The following is a 15705-nucleotide window of genomic DNA, read 5'->3' on the forward strand; positions in this document are numbered from 1 at the left end:
TGGGGCCTAAAGTGCTGTGAGAAATGTTCAAAACTCAATCTTTGACTCAATTATATTTCAGAACTTTGCTTTTGGGCCTCACCCAGTAGAGTGTAGTTTTCAGGGTGAGAGCCAAGGTTCTGTGGGAATATGAGGTACACGAGACTCAAACCCAGGCCTGCCTTGTGCAAAGCATTTTCTCAGGCCTTTGAGCATCTTCCCACAGCCTGCCGTCCAAAACACTTGTGACAAAGTGGACAAGAAACAAACCCAGACTCAGGAGCAGTTGAGTTGAGGAAGGAGGAAGCAAAGCCACTGCCCAGAATGGGTTTGGAGCCAAGAATTCCTGAGGTCAGCACTACTGGGTAATTAGGGGGAAAAGGGCACTCAGCTGGGCTACCAGCTGGCCCAGTCCAGTTCTTCAACCACACCATCTGCCGTGTAGACAGGTAGACAGATAGCCTGCACCACAAATAGCAGGTGGGGACAGTAGGGAAGCAACAAGTGGTGCCTGAGACCTCTCAAGTTCTTTTAAATTTGATTTCTGGGGCAAGAGCAATAGCACAGCAAGGAAGGTGTTTGCCTTGCAAGCAGCTTACCCAAGTTTGATCCCCGGCATCCTATATGGTCTCCCATGCCTGCCAAAAGTGATATCTGAGTGCAGAGCCAGAGTAACCCCTGAGCGCCATCGGGGGTTTTTTAAAAATTGATTTCTCACTGATCAAGTCTCACAGAGCTTGAGAATTTCCAGGATCAAGCTGCCCGCTTTCTCTCAGGCAACTGTTGGGAGCAATCCCATGACTAATTGTTAATGATGAGAGTCATTGCACTTTTTTTTTTTTTTTTTTTTTTTTTTAGTGTTTTGGGCCACACCATTTGATGCTCAGGGGTTACTCCTGGCTAAGCACTCAGAAATTGCCCCTGGCTTGGGGGGACCATATGGGACGCCGGGGGATCGAACCTCGGTCCTTCCTTGGCTAGCACTTGCAAGGCAGACACTTACCTCTAGCACCACCTCACCGGCCCCATCATTGCACTTTAACACCTCATGTTAGGTCATGCCAGCATTGGACATCCTTGTACACGTGAGGACACCCCTTCATGTACACTACAGGGACACCCCTGCACACGGTCCAAGGTCAGAGGATGAACTTGCTATGGGATGGTCCAACACAGCATCTGAGGTAACCAGACAATGAAGTTTAGGAGTGCTGTAAGGTAGCAGAGAGGGACCCCAGGTCTTGAGGTATGTATAGGAAGGACCAAGCAAATTTGGGGCCTTGGGACTCAGGGGAGGCCAAGCTGGCATGTCACCCCACACAGTGACAGGAGTGCGGCAGTAGGACATTGGACAGCTCTCAGGACCAGGGTGATGGCAGTCTCCCGCCAAGGGCCTGAGGACACCGTGGTGCTCAAGATTACCAAGAGTATCCCAGTGATCCTGGAGGATCTCCAGGACCACAAGGTTCCCTGTGGTGGCAGGGACCAAACCTGGGTCATTTACATACAAGTTATGCACCCTACCCATTGCACCATCTCTTTGGCCCTTCAGTATAACTAGCCATAGTGTTCTACATAGCCCACTGTTCCAATACTTATTTGTCCCACATCACTGGGCCAATACCCTCATTTCTTCCACCATCCTTCCTGGGAACCAGGTTTGTCTCTCAGCAATGTCATATCCTAAGGAGCTTCAAATGTGTGTGTGTGTGTGTGTGTGTGTGTGTATGTGCCCCCCTTAACCAAGCCAACCTGTGACACCCTGGGTCCCTAAAAAGTGACCTCAAAAAAAGAAAATGAAAAGACAAGGATTGTACAACTGCTAGAGCACTTGCCTTGCACAGACTCAACCTGGGTTCAGCTCCCAAGCACCCCAAGCATGTCGAATGAGCCTTTTTTGTGGCAACAGACAAGCCAGAGAGCAGGGTCAGAGAAATAGAAATAAAGTCCTTTGGAAGCAGTAATTTTGGGATTAGAAATCCCCACTGGGGCCTAAAGCTAGAGGGTGAGACAGGGTCAGAACATTGTCTCTTTCAGCAAGTCAGAGACCTGGGGAATCTCCTCACAGTTGCTGCTGTTTCCAGGCAGGTCACAGCTGTACAGTGCTGGGCACGCCTCCAAGTCATACCATGGGTTAAATTTAGCCTTGGTTCCATCTAGGCCCCCAGGAGCTCCCTCCACACCTGCAAGTGCGCACATTGACAGGGGCACTTCTGGGGCATCAGGTGAGACCCTCAGGGTTCTCATGAGCCTCCATCCATCTCATTTGAAGGTCTGAGGATCTGCTCCCTTGGAACCTGGCACTCCAGGGGCTGCAACCCTAGCCCCCAACCAGCTGTGTCCTGCACCCTCCAGCACAGATGCCATGGAGGACACATGACCCCAGATGGCCTTGGCTTGTCCACTGAGTCTGGACCCATCACAATCCCTGACCTTCTGCCCTGTCCTGGGCCAGGCAAGATGCAGCCCCACAGTGGACACCTGGGGAGCCACAGAGAATAGGTGGGGAGAGAAGGAGGGGGTCCTGGGTGTGGGCAGTGACCTCTGACCTGGCCATTGTGTCCTCACAGGAACAGGTGAGCAGCTGCTATGTCCTAGAAGGAGTGTCCCCATGTCATTGGCTGCCACTGTACGGCTGCCCTGTATCCTGAAGCACAAAACCTGGAGGCCCTGGGAGTCTCTCCGCATCCTTTTAGGAAGCCCTTTAGTTCAGCTCCACCCATGGGTACAGGAACCCACCCTTTCATCATTATCAGGGTTCACTCCTGGTGGGCTCAGGGGGCCCTATGGTATGCTGCGGATCAAACAAGGTCAGCTGTGTGCAAGGCAAATATACTCCCCATTGTGCATCTCCAGATGCACATGTAGATTTACATGTATATGTCCATTCTAAAGCTATTATAATTTTGATGAAAACAGGATATGCCTGTATTAGGTGGAAAACAGCTAAGCACCGTTACAATTTTTTCTTTTTTTTGGGGGGGGTGGTAAAACCCGGTGGTGTTCACGGGTTAGTCCTAGCTCTGCACTCAGAAATTACTCCTAATGGTGTTTGGGGGACCATATGGAATGCTGGGATCAAACATGGGTTGGCCACATGCAAGGCAAACACCCTCCCTGTCGTGCTGTCACTCCGACCCCATGCACCATCACTATTAAATACGACTAGCTCCTGTCAGGCTGAGCTTGTGTGCTCCTCTGAGCTCTCTCCTGTTTCTGCACACTTGCCCTTCAGTGCAGCACCTTTCCCACAGACGGGCAGGGAAGGGACGAGCCTGGGCACTGCTTGAAAGCCAAACACTGCTGGCCCTTTCCCTGGCTCAGGAAGCTCTTGACTAGCTGTTCCTGGCTGGCCAGAGCTTGAGTGAGAACAGCAAACAACACTCAGTGCCCACAGGGGCAGGAGGAATGGGGCCTCACTTGGCAGTGACGTCATGGGTGTCCATGGCTTTTGCACGGACTGACCTCTTCTCACCTCGCCATTCCTGGGTGCCAGGAGAGCCAAAATCAGCCCCTGAGGGCTGCCACCCTCTCCCCTACTGTTCTCTGCAACCTGACATAAACCTTCTCCCTACTTGCAGAGTCTCCCAAAGGGCGAGGTGACCAGTTTCTTCGGAGCCAGAGTAGTGTCTAGTCTTGGACCTTCGTGACCTCTGGAGTTTCTGACAGGAAGCTTGGAAGCTGCTTCTTCTCAGATCCTCAAGGCTGAGCCTCACAGTTTGGATGAGACTCTGGAAGATTCTCTCAGCTAACCATATCTTGTTACTTGATGGAGGGTCATGATCACATAGCCCTCATGTCTTGAGGTCTGTCCCTTCCTAACATACTAGCTGCCAACTTGTTTCCTCCTCTTCAAATAGCTTTCAGGTTATCGACAGACACCTTGGCCTTGCTAGACATTATCATCACCTTCCCATCATGCAACCATGTGCTTCATGGAAACAGAATAGCTTTTAGTTGCCATTGCATAGCTTTCAAAAATGTCCTATAGCCCCCTTGCATGTCCAAATTCTAAAGGTCTACATGAACCACATCCAAGGCTGCTTCATGTAGTTATTCATTATGAAGAGAACGTTGAAAGAGGAGGAGGGAGGAGGGAGGAAGAAGGAGGGAGGAGGAAGAAGGAGGAAGGGAGGGAAGAGGGGAAGGAAGGAGGAGGGAAGAGGGGGAGGAGGGGGAAGAAGGGGAAAAAGGGGAGGAGGGGGAGAAGAGAAAGAGGAAGAAGGAGGAGGAGGAGGAGGAGGAAGAAAGAGGGGGGAGAGAGAGTCACCTATGACTCTCAGAAAGAGCTGAGGCGGGGTTCTGATTGCTGAGCATTGTTCTGTCTCCTAATTGAGGGGTTTGGGCATTTGGGGAAGGGCTTAGCTGGGTGATTCTCAGCTAGCAAGTGATTGTAGCTGAAGAGTTCCAAGGGTTGCATGCTAGTGGCATGCACAAGAATCCTTCCAGAGGTCAGCTCAGAAAGCTTGTATGTCTTCTACAGTGAGCAGCTGAGACCCGCTAGTCGACCCACAGCAGAGTTAGCAGGAATAAAGCTCACTCTCAGGGGTGAGTCTTTCTGTCCTGAACAGTTTCTGACCTAATTCCATCATCAGCCTCCCAAGTGAATCCTCCTACAACTGTGCTCTCAATGATGAGGAAAATCAAAGCTAAATTTAATCTCCTTCTTTTCTTTATTTTTGTCCTCTTGGGCATTTTTTTCTACTCGACACAGGCTAAGACTTCATCTTTCCTTAATCAGAGTCTCAGATTCTCTAGTTCCATGACTACAGATTTGCTTTCCTTTATGGGCATAATTGGAGGTGTCCAGGGCTTACATCTGGTTCCGTGCTCAGGGGTCACCCTTGGAGAAACTTGGGAACCATATGTTGAACCAAGGATCAGGCACATACAAAGCAAATGTCTTAACACCTGAGCCAGAAACATGCAGTTTCTTCTTGTCCTAACCTTTGACAAGGTCATTTGTCCCAGATCTGGACTCAGGTTGCTTACAGGCTGGCTCTGGGCTCCTTCTCCCTCTTACATGCAGTGCTGTCTGCTCAACCCAGCCACGCCAACCTCCTGAACACCTCAGGTCTCTCACTTTCTAAGGAAGGTATGCAGGTTCCCTTCAGCTTGGTCCAGGGTGAAAACTACTGCTACTCTGTGTCTCTTTCTCTGTCCCTCTGTCTCTGTCTCTGTCTCTCTGTCTCTGTCTCTGTCTCTCTCTTGAATTTTTGGATCACACACTCAGTGGTGCTCAGAGCTTGCTCTGTGCTCAGGAATCACTCTTGGTGGGGTCTAGGAACCATATGAGAGGCCCGGAATTGCATGGCAAGTGCTCTCCCCACTATGCTATCACTCCAGCCCTGAATACTATTCTCTTTGATTCCAAGACTAAACAGTGGATCTCATTGGAGGTTGCAGAGAAAATACAGTGGGTCAGATGCTCTCCTTCATGCAGTCAACCAGGATTTAATCCCCAGCACCTCATACAATCCTTTGAACACCTCCAGGAGTGGTTCAGGAGAAAGCCCTGAGCACAAATAGATATGGCCCCCAAGAAAACAAACCAGAAAAGCGGATCTTGTTCTCTAGTGCCTACAGTCACCTCCCCTTACACCTGCCACAATAATCAGTACCATCCCTGGGTAGAGATACCAGTTTCTCCGTTCCACACTGGAAATCCTGCCATCTCTAAGCACAGTTCCAGGATGTCTGGGTAAGTGAAACATTTACAGGTGTAAACTTGGACATCTGCACAGCAGAGACAGCCAAGGCCAGGGTCTGCTCTCGATGCCTACAATGACCTCCCAGCCTCCCAAAATTTCTCCTGCCTCCTTCTTCTGGCCCATAATCCAACTTTCCATGCAGCCAGGCCAGTAGCACGTCCCTGGCAAACACATGCTGTGGCTACAGCAACTGCCACTCACTTGCTCAACTGCTTTTAGCTTCTGCAGGGATTCTCAGGAGACCAGACATTCCTCTGCCTTCTGTCTACCTGTTCCACCTCCTTCTGACTCTGTTTCCTGGCTGATTCCTCAAGCATGCCCTCCCTCAAAGCTGGGGAATTTCACTATTATTCATGGGGTATCCCAGAAGCAGGTCCCACTGCACAGATGGAAGGAAACACTGGGCCAAGCCTGGGGCTGGTGAAGTGCAGAGCCCCTGCTGCAGTAGTGACTACCAGAGTCCGACATCAAAGGCATGAGCAGGAGTCAATAGGGACTCACTTTATTCTGCTGCTGGTATGGATTTTTGCTGCAGCCAACTGTGGGTTCCAGGAAGTGGGAATTTGAAGTTACAGCTCACAGAATGCATCACAAATGGGTCCTCTCACAGTGTTTTTGTTTGTTTGTTTGTTTGTTTGTTTGTTTTTGGGTCACACCCAGCAGCGGTCAGGGGTTACTCCTGGCTTTAGGCTCAGAAATCGCTCCTGGCAGGCACGGGGGACCATATGGGATGCCCTGATTTGAACCACCGTCCTTCTGCATGCCAGGAAAACACACCAACTCCATGCTATCTCTCCAGTCCCCTCAAACAGTGTTGAGGTGCCAGAGAGATAGCATATTGGGAGGGCATTTGCCTTGCATGCAGTCAACAAGAGTTGGATCCCAGATATCCCATATGCGCCTGTCCACAGCCAGCCAGGAGTAATTTCTGAGCACAGAGCCAGGAGTCAGCCCTGAGAAGTACCTGGTGTGGCCTCAAAACTAAAAGAAAAAGAGTTCAAATAATGTTGCAATATTTTTTAAATTTATTTTTGGGGGTTGTTTTGGTTTTGGGGTCACTTCTGGCAATGCTCAGGGGTTACTCCTGGCTCTATGCTCAGAAATCGCTCCTGGCAGGCTCAGGGGACCATATGGGATGCTGGGATTCAAACCACCGTCCTTTTGCATGCAAGGCAAATGCATTACCTCCATGCTATCTCTCCGGCCCCTTAAAATTATTTTTGAGGCTTTGTTACGAATCTCTCTCTGTGGACAGGCACCTCCCAAGAAAGGCTCTCGAGAACCACTGTTGGTGGCATCAGGCGCTGCCCTCTGTGTCTAGGGGACCAGAACACCAAGTGATCCGGAGCACCATAAATGGAAGGAGAGCAACTGAGACTTTGTAATAATCAAAGAATTAAATTTGGGCTGGAGCAATGGTCAGGGACTGGCTTCACATGCAGTTGACCCGGGTTCAACCCCCACCCAGCAGCCCACATGGTTCCCTGAGCACCACCAGGAGTGACTTCCGAGTACAGAGCCAGGAGTCAGCCCTGAGCACCGCCCGGTATGACCCCCCACAGAAATAAATAAATAAATAAATAAATAAATAAATAAATAAATAAATAAATAAATAAATAAAATGTTAAAATAAGGAGAGCTTAAGAGCAAAGGGGATTGGGGCCGGTGCGTTGGCACTAGAGGTAAGGTGTCTGCCTTGCTAGTGCTAGTCTAGGACGGACCGTGGTTCGATCCCCCGGCGTCCCATATGGTCCCCCAAGCCAGGAGCGACTTCTGAGTGCATAGCAGGAGTAACCCCTGAGCATCACCGGGTGTGGCCCAAAAACCAAAAAAAAAAAAGCAAAGGGGATCAATTAAAGGAGCTATAAAGAAATCAAAGGGGATCAATCCAAACTGCAGAGAAGGGCAGGGACCTCGGGGAGCCCCTGAGCTAAGAAGCATCCAAGGATTTCCTTGGGAGCGTTAGGGCCAGCAGGGACAGGACCCTTTTCCAGAATCCCTGATGAGATCCGAGATGATTTGGGGTGAGCCTTGTCCAATCCAGTTTAGAGACAGCGGCTCTGGGCGGCTCCCCAGGAGCACAGCCAGGACGGGGCAGGAGAAGCCGAGCCCCAGGGCCCGCCCCTTGGGCCGCTTGGGCCCCTTGGGCTGGTCCCGCAGCACCGCCGGCCGCTACTTAAGCGGCGCTCAGGGTGCAGGGCGAACGGGTCCTCCACCGCCGCCACCCCGAACGCCGCCCCCGACGGCCCCTGCACCCTGCGCCCCGAGTCTGCCGGCGGCCCCCACGTCGGGCTACCTGGGTCCCACCGCCCCGCAACGCACAGGCCGGAGAAGCGCTCCCCGCACGCACGCCCGCGGGGGTTCGCCTGCAACAGGTTTGCTGCGCCCCTCGCCCGTGACCCACCATGGTGGCCCCCGCGGAGGCCGACGTGCCGCCCCCCACCATGCTAGTCAAGATCGCCTCCGCCGGGGTGTCCGCCTGCCTGGCTGACATCATCACCTTCCCGCTGGACACCGCCAAGGTCCGGCTGCAGGTAGGAGCCGGGACCCAGGGGCGCCCCGCTGCGCCCTCCAATCTCTCCAGGAGGGTAGGGTGGGAGCGCAGTGGGGGTCCATGAACGAACCCGGAGGGGTCCCCAAATTGGAGAGATTTAGAAGGAGGAGTAAAGGAGCCATGGTACTTTAGGGTTCCGTGGAACGTGCACAAAGTTCTGATGGATGGAGTTTGCCACAACGTCCCATCAAGCTTGCCCGGACTTAGGGTGGGTGCACCCCCGGTGTTCTGGAGCTCAGAGTCCTGGTAGATATTCTTCCTTGGTCCTTCACTCGGGGAACCCCTAGCCGGCATCCGGAGTTAGGGTTCTGGAGGGTTCTCAGAGGACATGCTATGGGGGTTAGAACAGGAATGTCCCCCCAAATCAACGGGTGCATGGTAACTTAAGTAGCTTGTCCCTGGGAGAGGGTAGATGATGACAGATGTGCAGCCTAGCGAGGCAGAGTGAGGACACATCTGTGCAGTTATATTTAAGAGGGAGGTAGATAGGTGGGTAGGTAGTGATGTAAGGACAAGTATATCTAAGTTAGGTAGATAGCTTTAGCGGCAGAGTTAAATACAGAATATACATAAGCAGCTCCAGGGAATCAAGAAATACACATATATCTTTATAGGTAGGGAGCTGTAAAAAATATACATGTATGTAAAGACAGAGGCGAGAGAGGCAAAGGCGTGAGATGTAAACAGACGGTAGCCATTGAGATGCGCATCTCCTCCAAACAGGGACACAGATCCAGATCCAGACCATTGCTTCTAGATAAGTCGGTATCATTAGAGACAAGTTGTAGACACTCATATACGAAATTGTGGCTGTGTAGACAGCTCCAGATTTGAGTGGATGGAGTTCATGACGGAGGTTAGAGGTCCCCTGGGGACAGTGCTCCTTTCTCCAGGGGAGAGCGGAAGAAGCTGGGTGGTCCCTGGGCCCAGGAGCGCACCCTGGTGGCCACCCCGTCTTTGGAACCCCTCTTTGGCTCCCTGTCTTAGGAGCTCACCTCTCCCATCTGTCTCTCCTCTGTCCCAGGTGCAAGGAGAAAGGCCCAACGCCCCCGGCGTCAAGTACAAAGGGGTTCTGGGAACCATCGCCACTGTGGCTAAGACAGAGGGGCCCCTGAAACTCTACGGCGGGCTCCCCGCGGGCATCCAAAGGCAGATCAGCTTTGCCTCACTGCGCATTGGCCTCTACGACACGGTGCAGGAGTATTTCAACGCCCATAGACAGAGTAAGCCAGAGATGGGGTAGGGAATGTGGGGGACTTCCTCCACCCCCAGCAAAGCCCTTGATCCCCTGTCACTTTCTTCCATCCTGGGAGGGCCAACACTGACATGTCCGCCTCAGCTTAAAAAGTAGGACTCTGAAAATGTCCTCCCTGAGAACTGTAGATGTACCTAAATACTAGGACTCCTTGGAATTTGGGTGAATGGAATCTGTCTCGAACAACCCAGGTTAACTTTTCCAAAATGTCAAATCACAGGTCGTCGATGCTTCTTTGTGCTTCATTTTTGGCTTTTATGGTAGATGGTGGAATGCTGTCCTCAAGGGTGTCCCCTTATGGTCCCCATATGTGACAGTCTGTCTGTCCACATGGGCATTTCCTCAGCTCTCCACATCTGACAGTATAACAGTTAAGTACAGAAATCTCCAGGTATTGTTGGTGGCTGGTGCTACCTCCCAGTTGGGAAGTGTTGGCAAATAACCCTAGGCAGTTTTTTCCAAGCTGAATGGATAAAGCCATCATTGAAATCATTGATTGTGTCTCTTTTTTCTTCCAAGTAGTCACTAGGGCTGAGGAGCTAGCCCAGGAGCTAAGGCCCTTGCCATGATGGCAGCCAGTCCTGGTTCAGTCCCTGGCACCACATATAATCTCCAAGCACTGCCAGGACCATGAACACAAAGCTAGGAAGAGGCCCTGAGCACTGCTGGGTATAACCCTCTAACAAAACAAGTCAAGATGACTCTAAAGTCTTTTTCTTAGCCCTGGGATGAGTTTAACTTATTTTTTATTTTATTTCTTTGTGAGAGTACCTCATTTATAGTGAGTGACTCCTCAATGTTCTCTCTCTGACCTTTATTTTGAGCACTTACTTTTAGTATATGCGCATCAGGGGTGAAGGAAGGAGACAAAGAAGATGGGGCCAGAGTGATAGCACAGTGGTAGGGTTTTTGCCTTGCACAGGGCTGACCCGGGATAGACCTGGGTTTGATCCCTGGTATCCCATATGATCCCCCAAGCCAGGAGCAATTTCTGAGTGCAGAGCCAGGAGGAACCTCTGAACACCACCAAGTATGCCCCCCCCAAAAACAACAACAACAAAAAATAAAGGAGACAAAGAAGAAAACCATCAGCCATTTAAAAGAGCTACCTGGGTGGAGAGATAGCACAGCGGCGTTTGCCTTGCAAGCAGCCGATCCAGGACCAAAGGTGGTTGGTTTGAATCCCGGTGTCCCATATGGTCCCCCGTGCCTGCCAGGAGCTATTTCTGAGCAGACAGCCAGGAGTAACCCCTGAGCAATGCCGGGTGTGGCCCCCACCCAAAAAAAAGAGCTACCTGGGGTGGCAGAAGCCATAGCACAGCATGGAGGGCATTTGCCTTGCATGTGACTGACTGACCTGCATTTGATCTCTGGTATCCCATATAGCCTCCCAAGTTCACCAGGAAAAATTCCAGAGTGCAGAGCTAGGGATGAATCCTGATTGCAGCTGGATGTGGCCCCCAAACAAAAAACAAGAATAAGTAAAAAAAAAAAAAAAATTAGAAGTGCTACTGATGCCCTTCGGGTCTGTGCCCCTAGTGACTATTTACTTCCTTTGGACAGCCCCAGCAACCTTAGCCAACAAGATCTCTGCAGGCCTCATGACTGGCTGTGTGACAGTTTTCATTGGGCAGCCCACGGAGGTGGCGAAAGTGAGGATGCAGGCCCAGAGCAGCCTGCACTGGCTAAAGCCACGCTACAGTGGCACCTACAATGCCTATTACGTGATTGTGAGGACCGAGGGCTTCCTGGGCCTGTGGAAAGGTAAGGGAGCCTCTGAGTACCTTTCCCAGCAGCCCTTCCCCCCATAAAGAGGGTGTTCATTTATCTCTTCTCTTCTACTCCAAAGGGACGAGTCTCAACCTGACTCGAAATGTCATCATCAACTGCACGGAGCTGGTGGTGTATGACATGCTAAAGGAGGCGCTAGTGAAGAACAATGTGCTGGCAGGTAAGAGGCTTGACCCTGACCAAAGCCCATGTCTCCTTCACACATACTTCAATCATCCCCACTTTTAGAACTTTTTAGAACAGAAAAACTTGCTCAGTAAAACGGTTTTTTTGATTGCTTGGTTTTTTGGGTCACACCCTGCAGTGCTCAGGGGTTGCTTTTGGTCATTGCTCAGAAATTACTCCTGGCAGGCTTGGGGGGCCCTATGGAAAGCCAGGGATTGAACCAGATCAGCCGTATGCAAGGCAAAAAACCCAACCTGCTTTGCTATCACTGTTTTTTTTTTAATGTTTTAGTTTTGGGGTCACAGTCGGTCAATGCTATTCCTGCCTCTGTACTCAAGAATTATGCCCAATGGATTCGGGAGACCATATGTGATGCCGGGGATCAAACCCCAGTTGACTATGTGCAAGGCAAATGCCCTCCCCACTGTGTTATCGCTGTGTTATCACTTAGCTCATGAAAACTTTTGAGGAGTTTTTAAGAAGTTTTGAGAACCATCACTTTTGCTGCAATCAAATTCATCTCCCAGCAAATCTAAATGCAGCCACAGAGCAAGGTCAACATGATTCCCAAGAGCAGAGTCAGAAGAGGCTTCTGCATGGTTAAGGTGATGCCATCACCTCCTGTCCCCAGGAGGTCCATGGACCCAGAGTCCTTTCCCATGTGGAAGGGTGACTGACACATGTCCTGGCCCCTGCAGATGACGTGCCCTGCCACTTATTGTCTGCGCTCACGGCTGGCTTCTGCACCACGGCACTGGCCTCTCCTGTGGACGTGGTGAAAACGAGATTCATCAACTCTCCACCAGGCTATTACCCACATGTGCACAACTGCGCACTCAACATGCTCCAGAAGGAAGGTCTCAGAGCCTTTTTCAAAGGGTAGGTACTGTCCAGTGTGTGGGGGCCAGGGCCTCTGGGGGCTGGGTGACATAAGACCATCCATCCAACCATAAAGACCTAAAGCCTAAAGACATAAAGCCATCTCTCCTATATTTCCAGAGCTTCTTATTTGCACTCTGGCCAAGGCAGAGCTGTGCTCTTGAAATGTTCTCAGCTGCAAAGTCAGCTCCCCTCTTCCCCTTGGTACCCAACTACTGAGAATGGCAAAGGCCTTTTGCTTTCTGTGGAAATGAGAACAATGAGACGGGAAGCAGACATGAGGGGAACCATAGACACCCCAGAACTAAGGTTTCCTCATAACTGTGGGGACTCAGAGATGCTGAGCTCATACCAAAGGAGAAGATAGGCCTTGGTCTTCAGCTAGAAAAATGAGAGAAAAAAAAAAAAAACCAAGTATTTAACAGGCCTGAGAACTAATACTATATGACTGGTTTGGGGGCCACTTCCAGAGGTACTTTAAGGTTACTCCTGGCTCTATACTCAGGAATCACTCCTGGAGGGCTCAGGAGAGCAGATGGGATGCTAGGGATGGATTCTGGGTTGGTTGCAGGTAAGGCAAGTGCTCTACATGTAATACTGTCTCTCTGGTCCCAGGCCACTTTTGTATTTGTTTGTTTGGGGGCCACACCCTGAGGCCCTCAGGTTACTACTGGCTCTTTGTTCAGAAATTCCTCCTGGCAGGCTCTGGGGACCATATAGGATGCTAGAGATCAAACCAGGGTCAGCATCATGCAAGGCAAATGCCCTACCCACTGTGCTATTTCTCTGGTCCCAGGCCACATTTTTTCTCTTTTTCTTTCCCAGGTCACAATTTTTTGTTTGTTTGTTTGTTTTGTTTTTGGGCCACACCCAGTGGTGCTCAGGGATTACTCCTGGCTGTCTGCTCAGAAGTAGCTCCTGGCAGGCACGGGGGACCATATGGGACACTGGGATTTGAACCAACCACCTTTGGTCCTGGATCGGCTGCTTGCAAGGCAAACACTGCTGTGCTATCTCTCTGGGCCCTCCAGGTCACATTTTTAACAAATATATCCAAGACTGATTTAACCAACAACATCTTTTCTTCTTGTTCTGGCCACAAACAGACTGGAGAAATCAGCCATTGGGTCTGCAGAGTTGGGCAAAATTGTTCAAAATCACCATTGCCCCCAAATAATCACAAAAATGACATAGGCCTTGTGCTAGAATAGAAGCAAGAATGGTTAAGAGGGTTCAGAGTGATAGTGTAGACTGTAGAGGGTTTAGGGAAGCACTTGCCTTATACACAGCTGACTTGGGTTCCATCCCCAGCATCCTATATGGTCCCCCAAGCACCACTAGGAGTGATTCCTGAGCACAGACCCAGAAGTTACCCCTGAGCATCATGGAGTATAGCCCCCAAACAAAAACAAAAGAATTTCTAAGACCTAAAAAGTATTGCTTTCTTAACTGAAAAATAGTCCACTCTGTTACTTCATTGTTTATCTTCTTTTTTCCTATTTGCATAGGAAAACAAAGCAAAAGCAAAGAAAATTTCTTCCTCTCTAAAGTCATCTATGAAAAGAGAGAAGAAAAGTATTTGTCATAGAGACAGGCTGAGGTGGGGGTGGGAGAAAAACTGGGGACATCAATGGCAGGAAATGTGCACTGGAGAAGGGAGGGGTGTGGGATGGATGCATGAAATTTAACCACCACCAACTTTGAATTCTGCATCTCATGGGGAATCAATTAAATAAAAAAAAATAGGGGTGTTGGCAGAGGGACAGTTGCTTGGCTGGGAAGGAGAAAAGTATTTGTGTGTTTGTACAGATGTGACTCATGATTTGGGCTGGTTGGATGAGTGGCAAGAGGTGTTGGAGTTAGCACAACTCGGTTTCATGCAGAGCAAGAGGCTGGAAGGACCTTTCAAATAAACTCCTTCTAGAACAGTTTGAGCTTGCAGTACTTTGCTGTTAGAGCTTCCTAATAGCACAGCAACCGAATCAATGTGGCTGCACCTTCTGTTCCAGGTTTGTACCCTCCTTCCTGAGACTTGGGTCCTGGACAGTCATTATGCATGTGACCTTTGAGCAGCTGAAGAAAGAATTGATGAAATCCAGGCAGACCGTGGACTGTGCTACATAATCCCATCTGGGCAGAAGATCCCACCCACTGGGAAGCCTCTACATTGGGGAGGTCTTATTGACACTCAGTCACTTCATTCACTCTAAAAACATAAAAGAATTCTGGTAGAGTAGAGCATTGGGAAGGTTATTTTTTTTAAGGGAAAATTAATACCTGTGTTGTGTGACTTTTATTCTCAGTGTTCTAAGGACTGAGCAAAAACACTCAGCATTCATTGATCCTGGCATTGTGGCATGCAGAAAGGCTCGGGCACCAAGCTGACCGCTGTGGCCAGAGGAAAGATTTTTTTTTTTTTTTACAAACATTGAAAAAGGACTTAATGTGCCTTATAATTCAAGCCACCGAGAAAGGAAGGCTGAGTAGAATGCATTTTGTATTTATTGATACTTCAACATGAACAGCGAGCAGAGAAAATGTCACTGTTTTCTATTGATTAACCAATTGTCAATTCACATAGCCATTAAAGCATTGCTAATACTGTCAAATGTTTCTCTTTTGGGGGGAATCTGTATCATAAGGTAAGAATTGATATTCATCTAGAGCCCAAAGTGGCCCCATGGCAGGTGGAAGTGCTTGGAATCTCCAGGCAGAAATATGCTTAGGATGGGATGAGTCCAGATTTCAAATGCTCCATGTTTGTTTTCTGACATGTATAAAACCTAATCTGAGACTGCATGTTGATGTGCTTATCATGGTTATTAGAATCTAGGAGCCTTTTAAAGCTTAAAGGTCCTCTATCTAGGTAGAAGAATCTTTTATTTAGGATTTTGTTGAAAAACACATTAATTATTTAGTCATGGATGGGTGTGGATGGTGATGGGATGGATGGATGGGCTTTTCTCCTCCAGCCCAGGCCACGTGCCTGCAACTCCCCCCAGCTGGTGAGTCTGAGTGTTCGGGGTAGCGGTGACGAAATGATCCAGACTTCAGGTTTCAGAAGACATTCAGCTTTTTTCAATGCCCTAGACAACAGGTGTGGCTTCTATCATAACCTCTATTAGGTGCCCTGAACTTAAACCTGAATCTGCCATCTTCCTGCTGCTTCTCCCCTGCTGAATCCCTGAATCCCCTTTTATGCCCCTGAGGCAACTTTGTTCTTCCAAAGACCCCTCCTAGTAATGGGAGTGTCTTACCATCAGGTAAGATAACACCAGAAGATGGGGGTGGGGTGACAGAATTTTACTATTTAATTAATTTGGGGCAGGGATCAAAAGTAGGGCCTCACACATGCAAGGCAAATTCTCTAC

The 15705-nt window shown here is 49.7% G+C and overlaps 1 protein-coding gene across 1 annotated transcript; it reads left to right on the plus strand.

Annotated features, from left to right (window-relative positions):
* Positions 1-8095: 8095 nt before the first annotated feature.
* On the plus strand, positions 8096-14458 carry UCP1 (uncoupling protein 1). Its single transcript, XM_049770132.1, has 6 exons — positions 8096-8224; positions 9269-9467; positions 11063-11263; positions 11349-11450; positions 12154-12334; positions 14344-14458. The coding sequence occupies exons 1-6, from the start codon at positions 8096-8098 to the stop codon at positions 14456-14458; spliced, it is 927 nt and encodes a 308-aa protein (XP_049626089.1).
* The last annotated feature ends 1247 nt before the right edge of the window (positions 14459-15705 follow it).

The sequence above is a fragment of the Suncus etruscus genome, chromosome 3 (genome assembly GCF_024139225.1).
Source record: "Suncus etruscus isolate mSunEtr1 chromosome 3, mSunEtr1.pri.cur, whole genome shotgun sequence".
Classification (NCBI taxonomy): domain Eukaryota; kingdom Metazoa; phylum Chordata; class Mammalia; order Eulipotyphla; family Soricidae; genus Suncus; species Suncus etruscus.

Coding starts and splice junctions, on each gene's coding strand:
- UCP1 (XM_049770132.1), top strand. CDS start 8,096: ATGGTGGCCCCCGCGGAGGCCGACGTGCCGCCCCCCACCATGCTAGTC. Junction 8,225..9,268: donor CCGCCAAGGTCCGGCTGCAG/GTAGGAGCCGGG, acceptor CCTCTGTCCCAG/GTGCAAGGAGAAAGGCCCAA. Junction 12,335..14,343: donor CTCAGAGCCTTTTTCAAAGG/GTAGGTACTGTC, acceptor CTTCTGTTCCAG/GTTTGTACCCTCCTTCCTGA.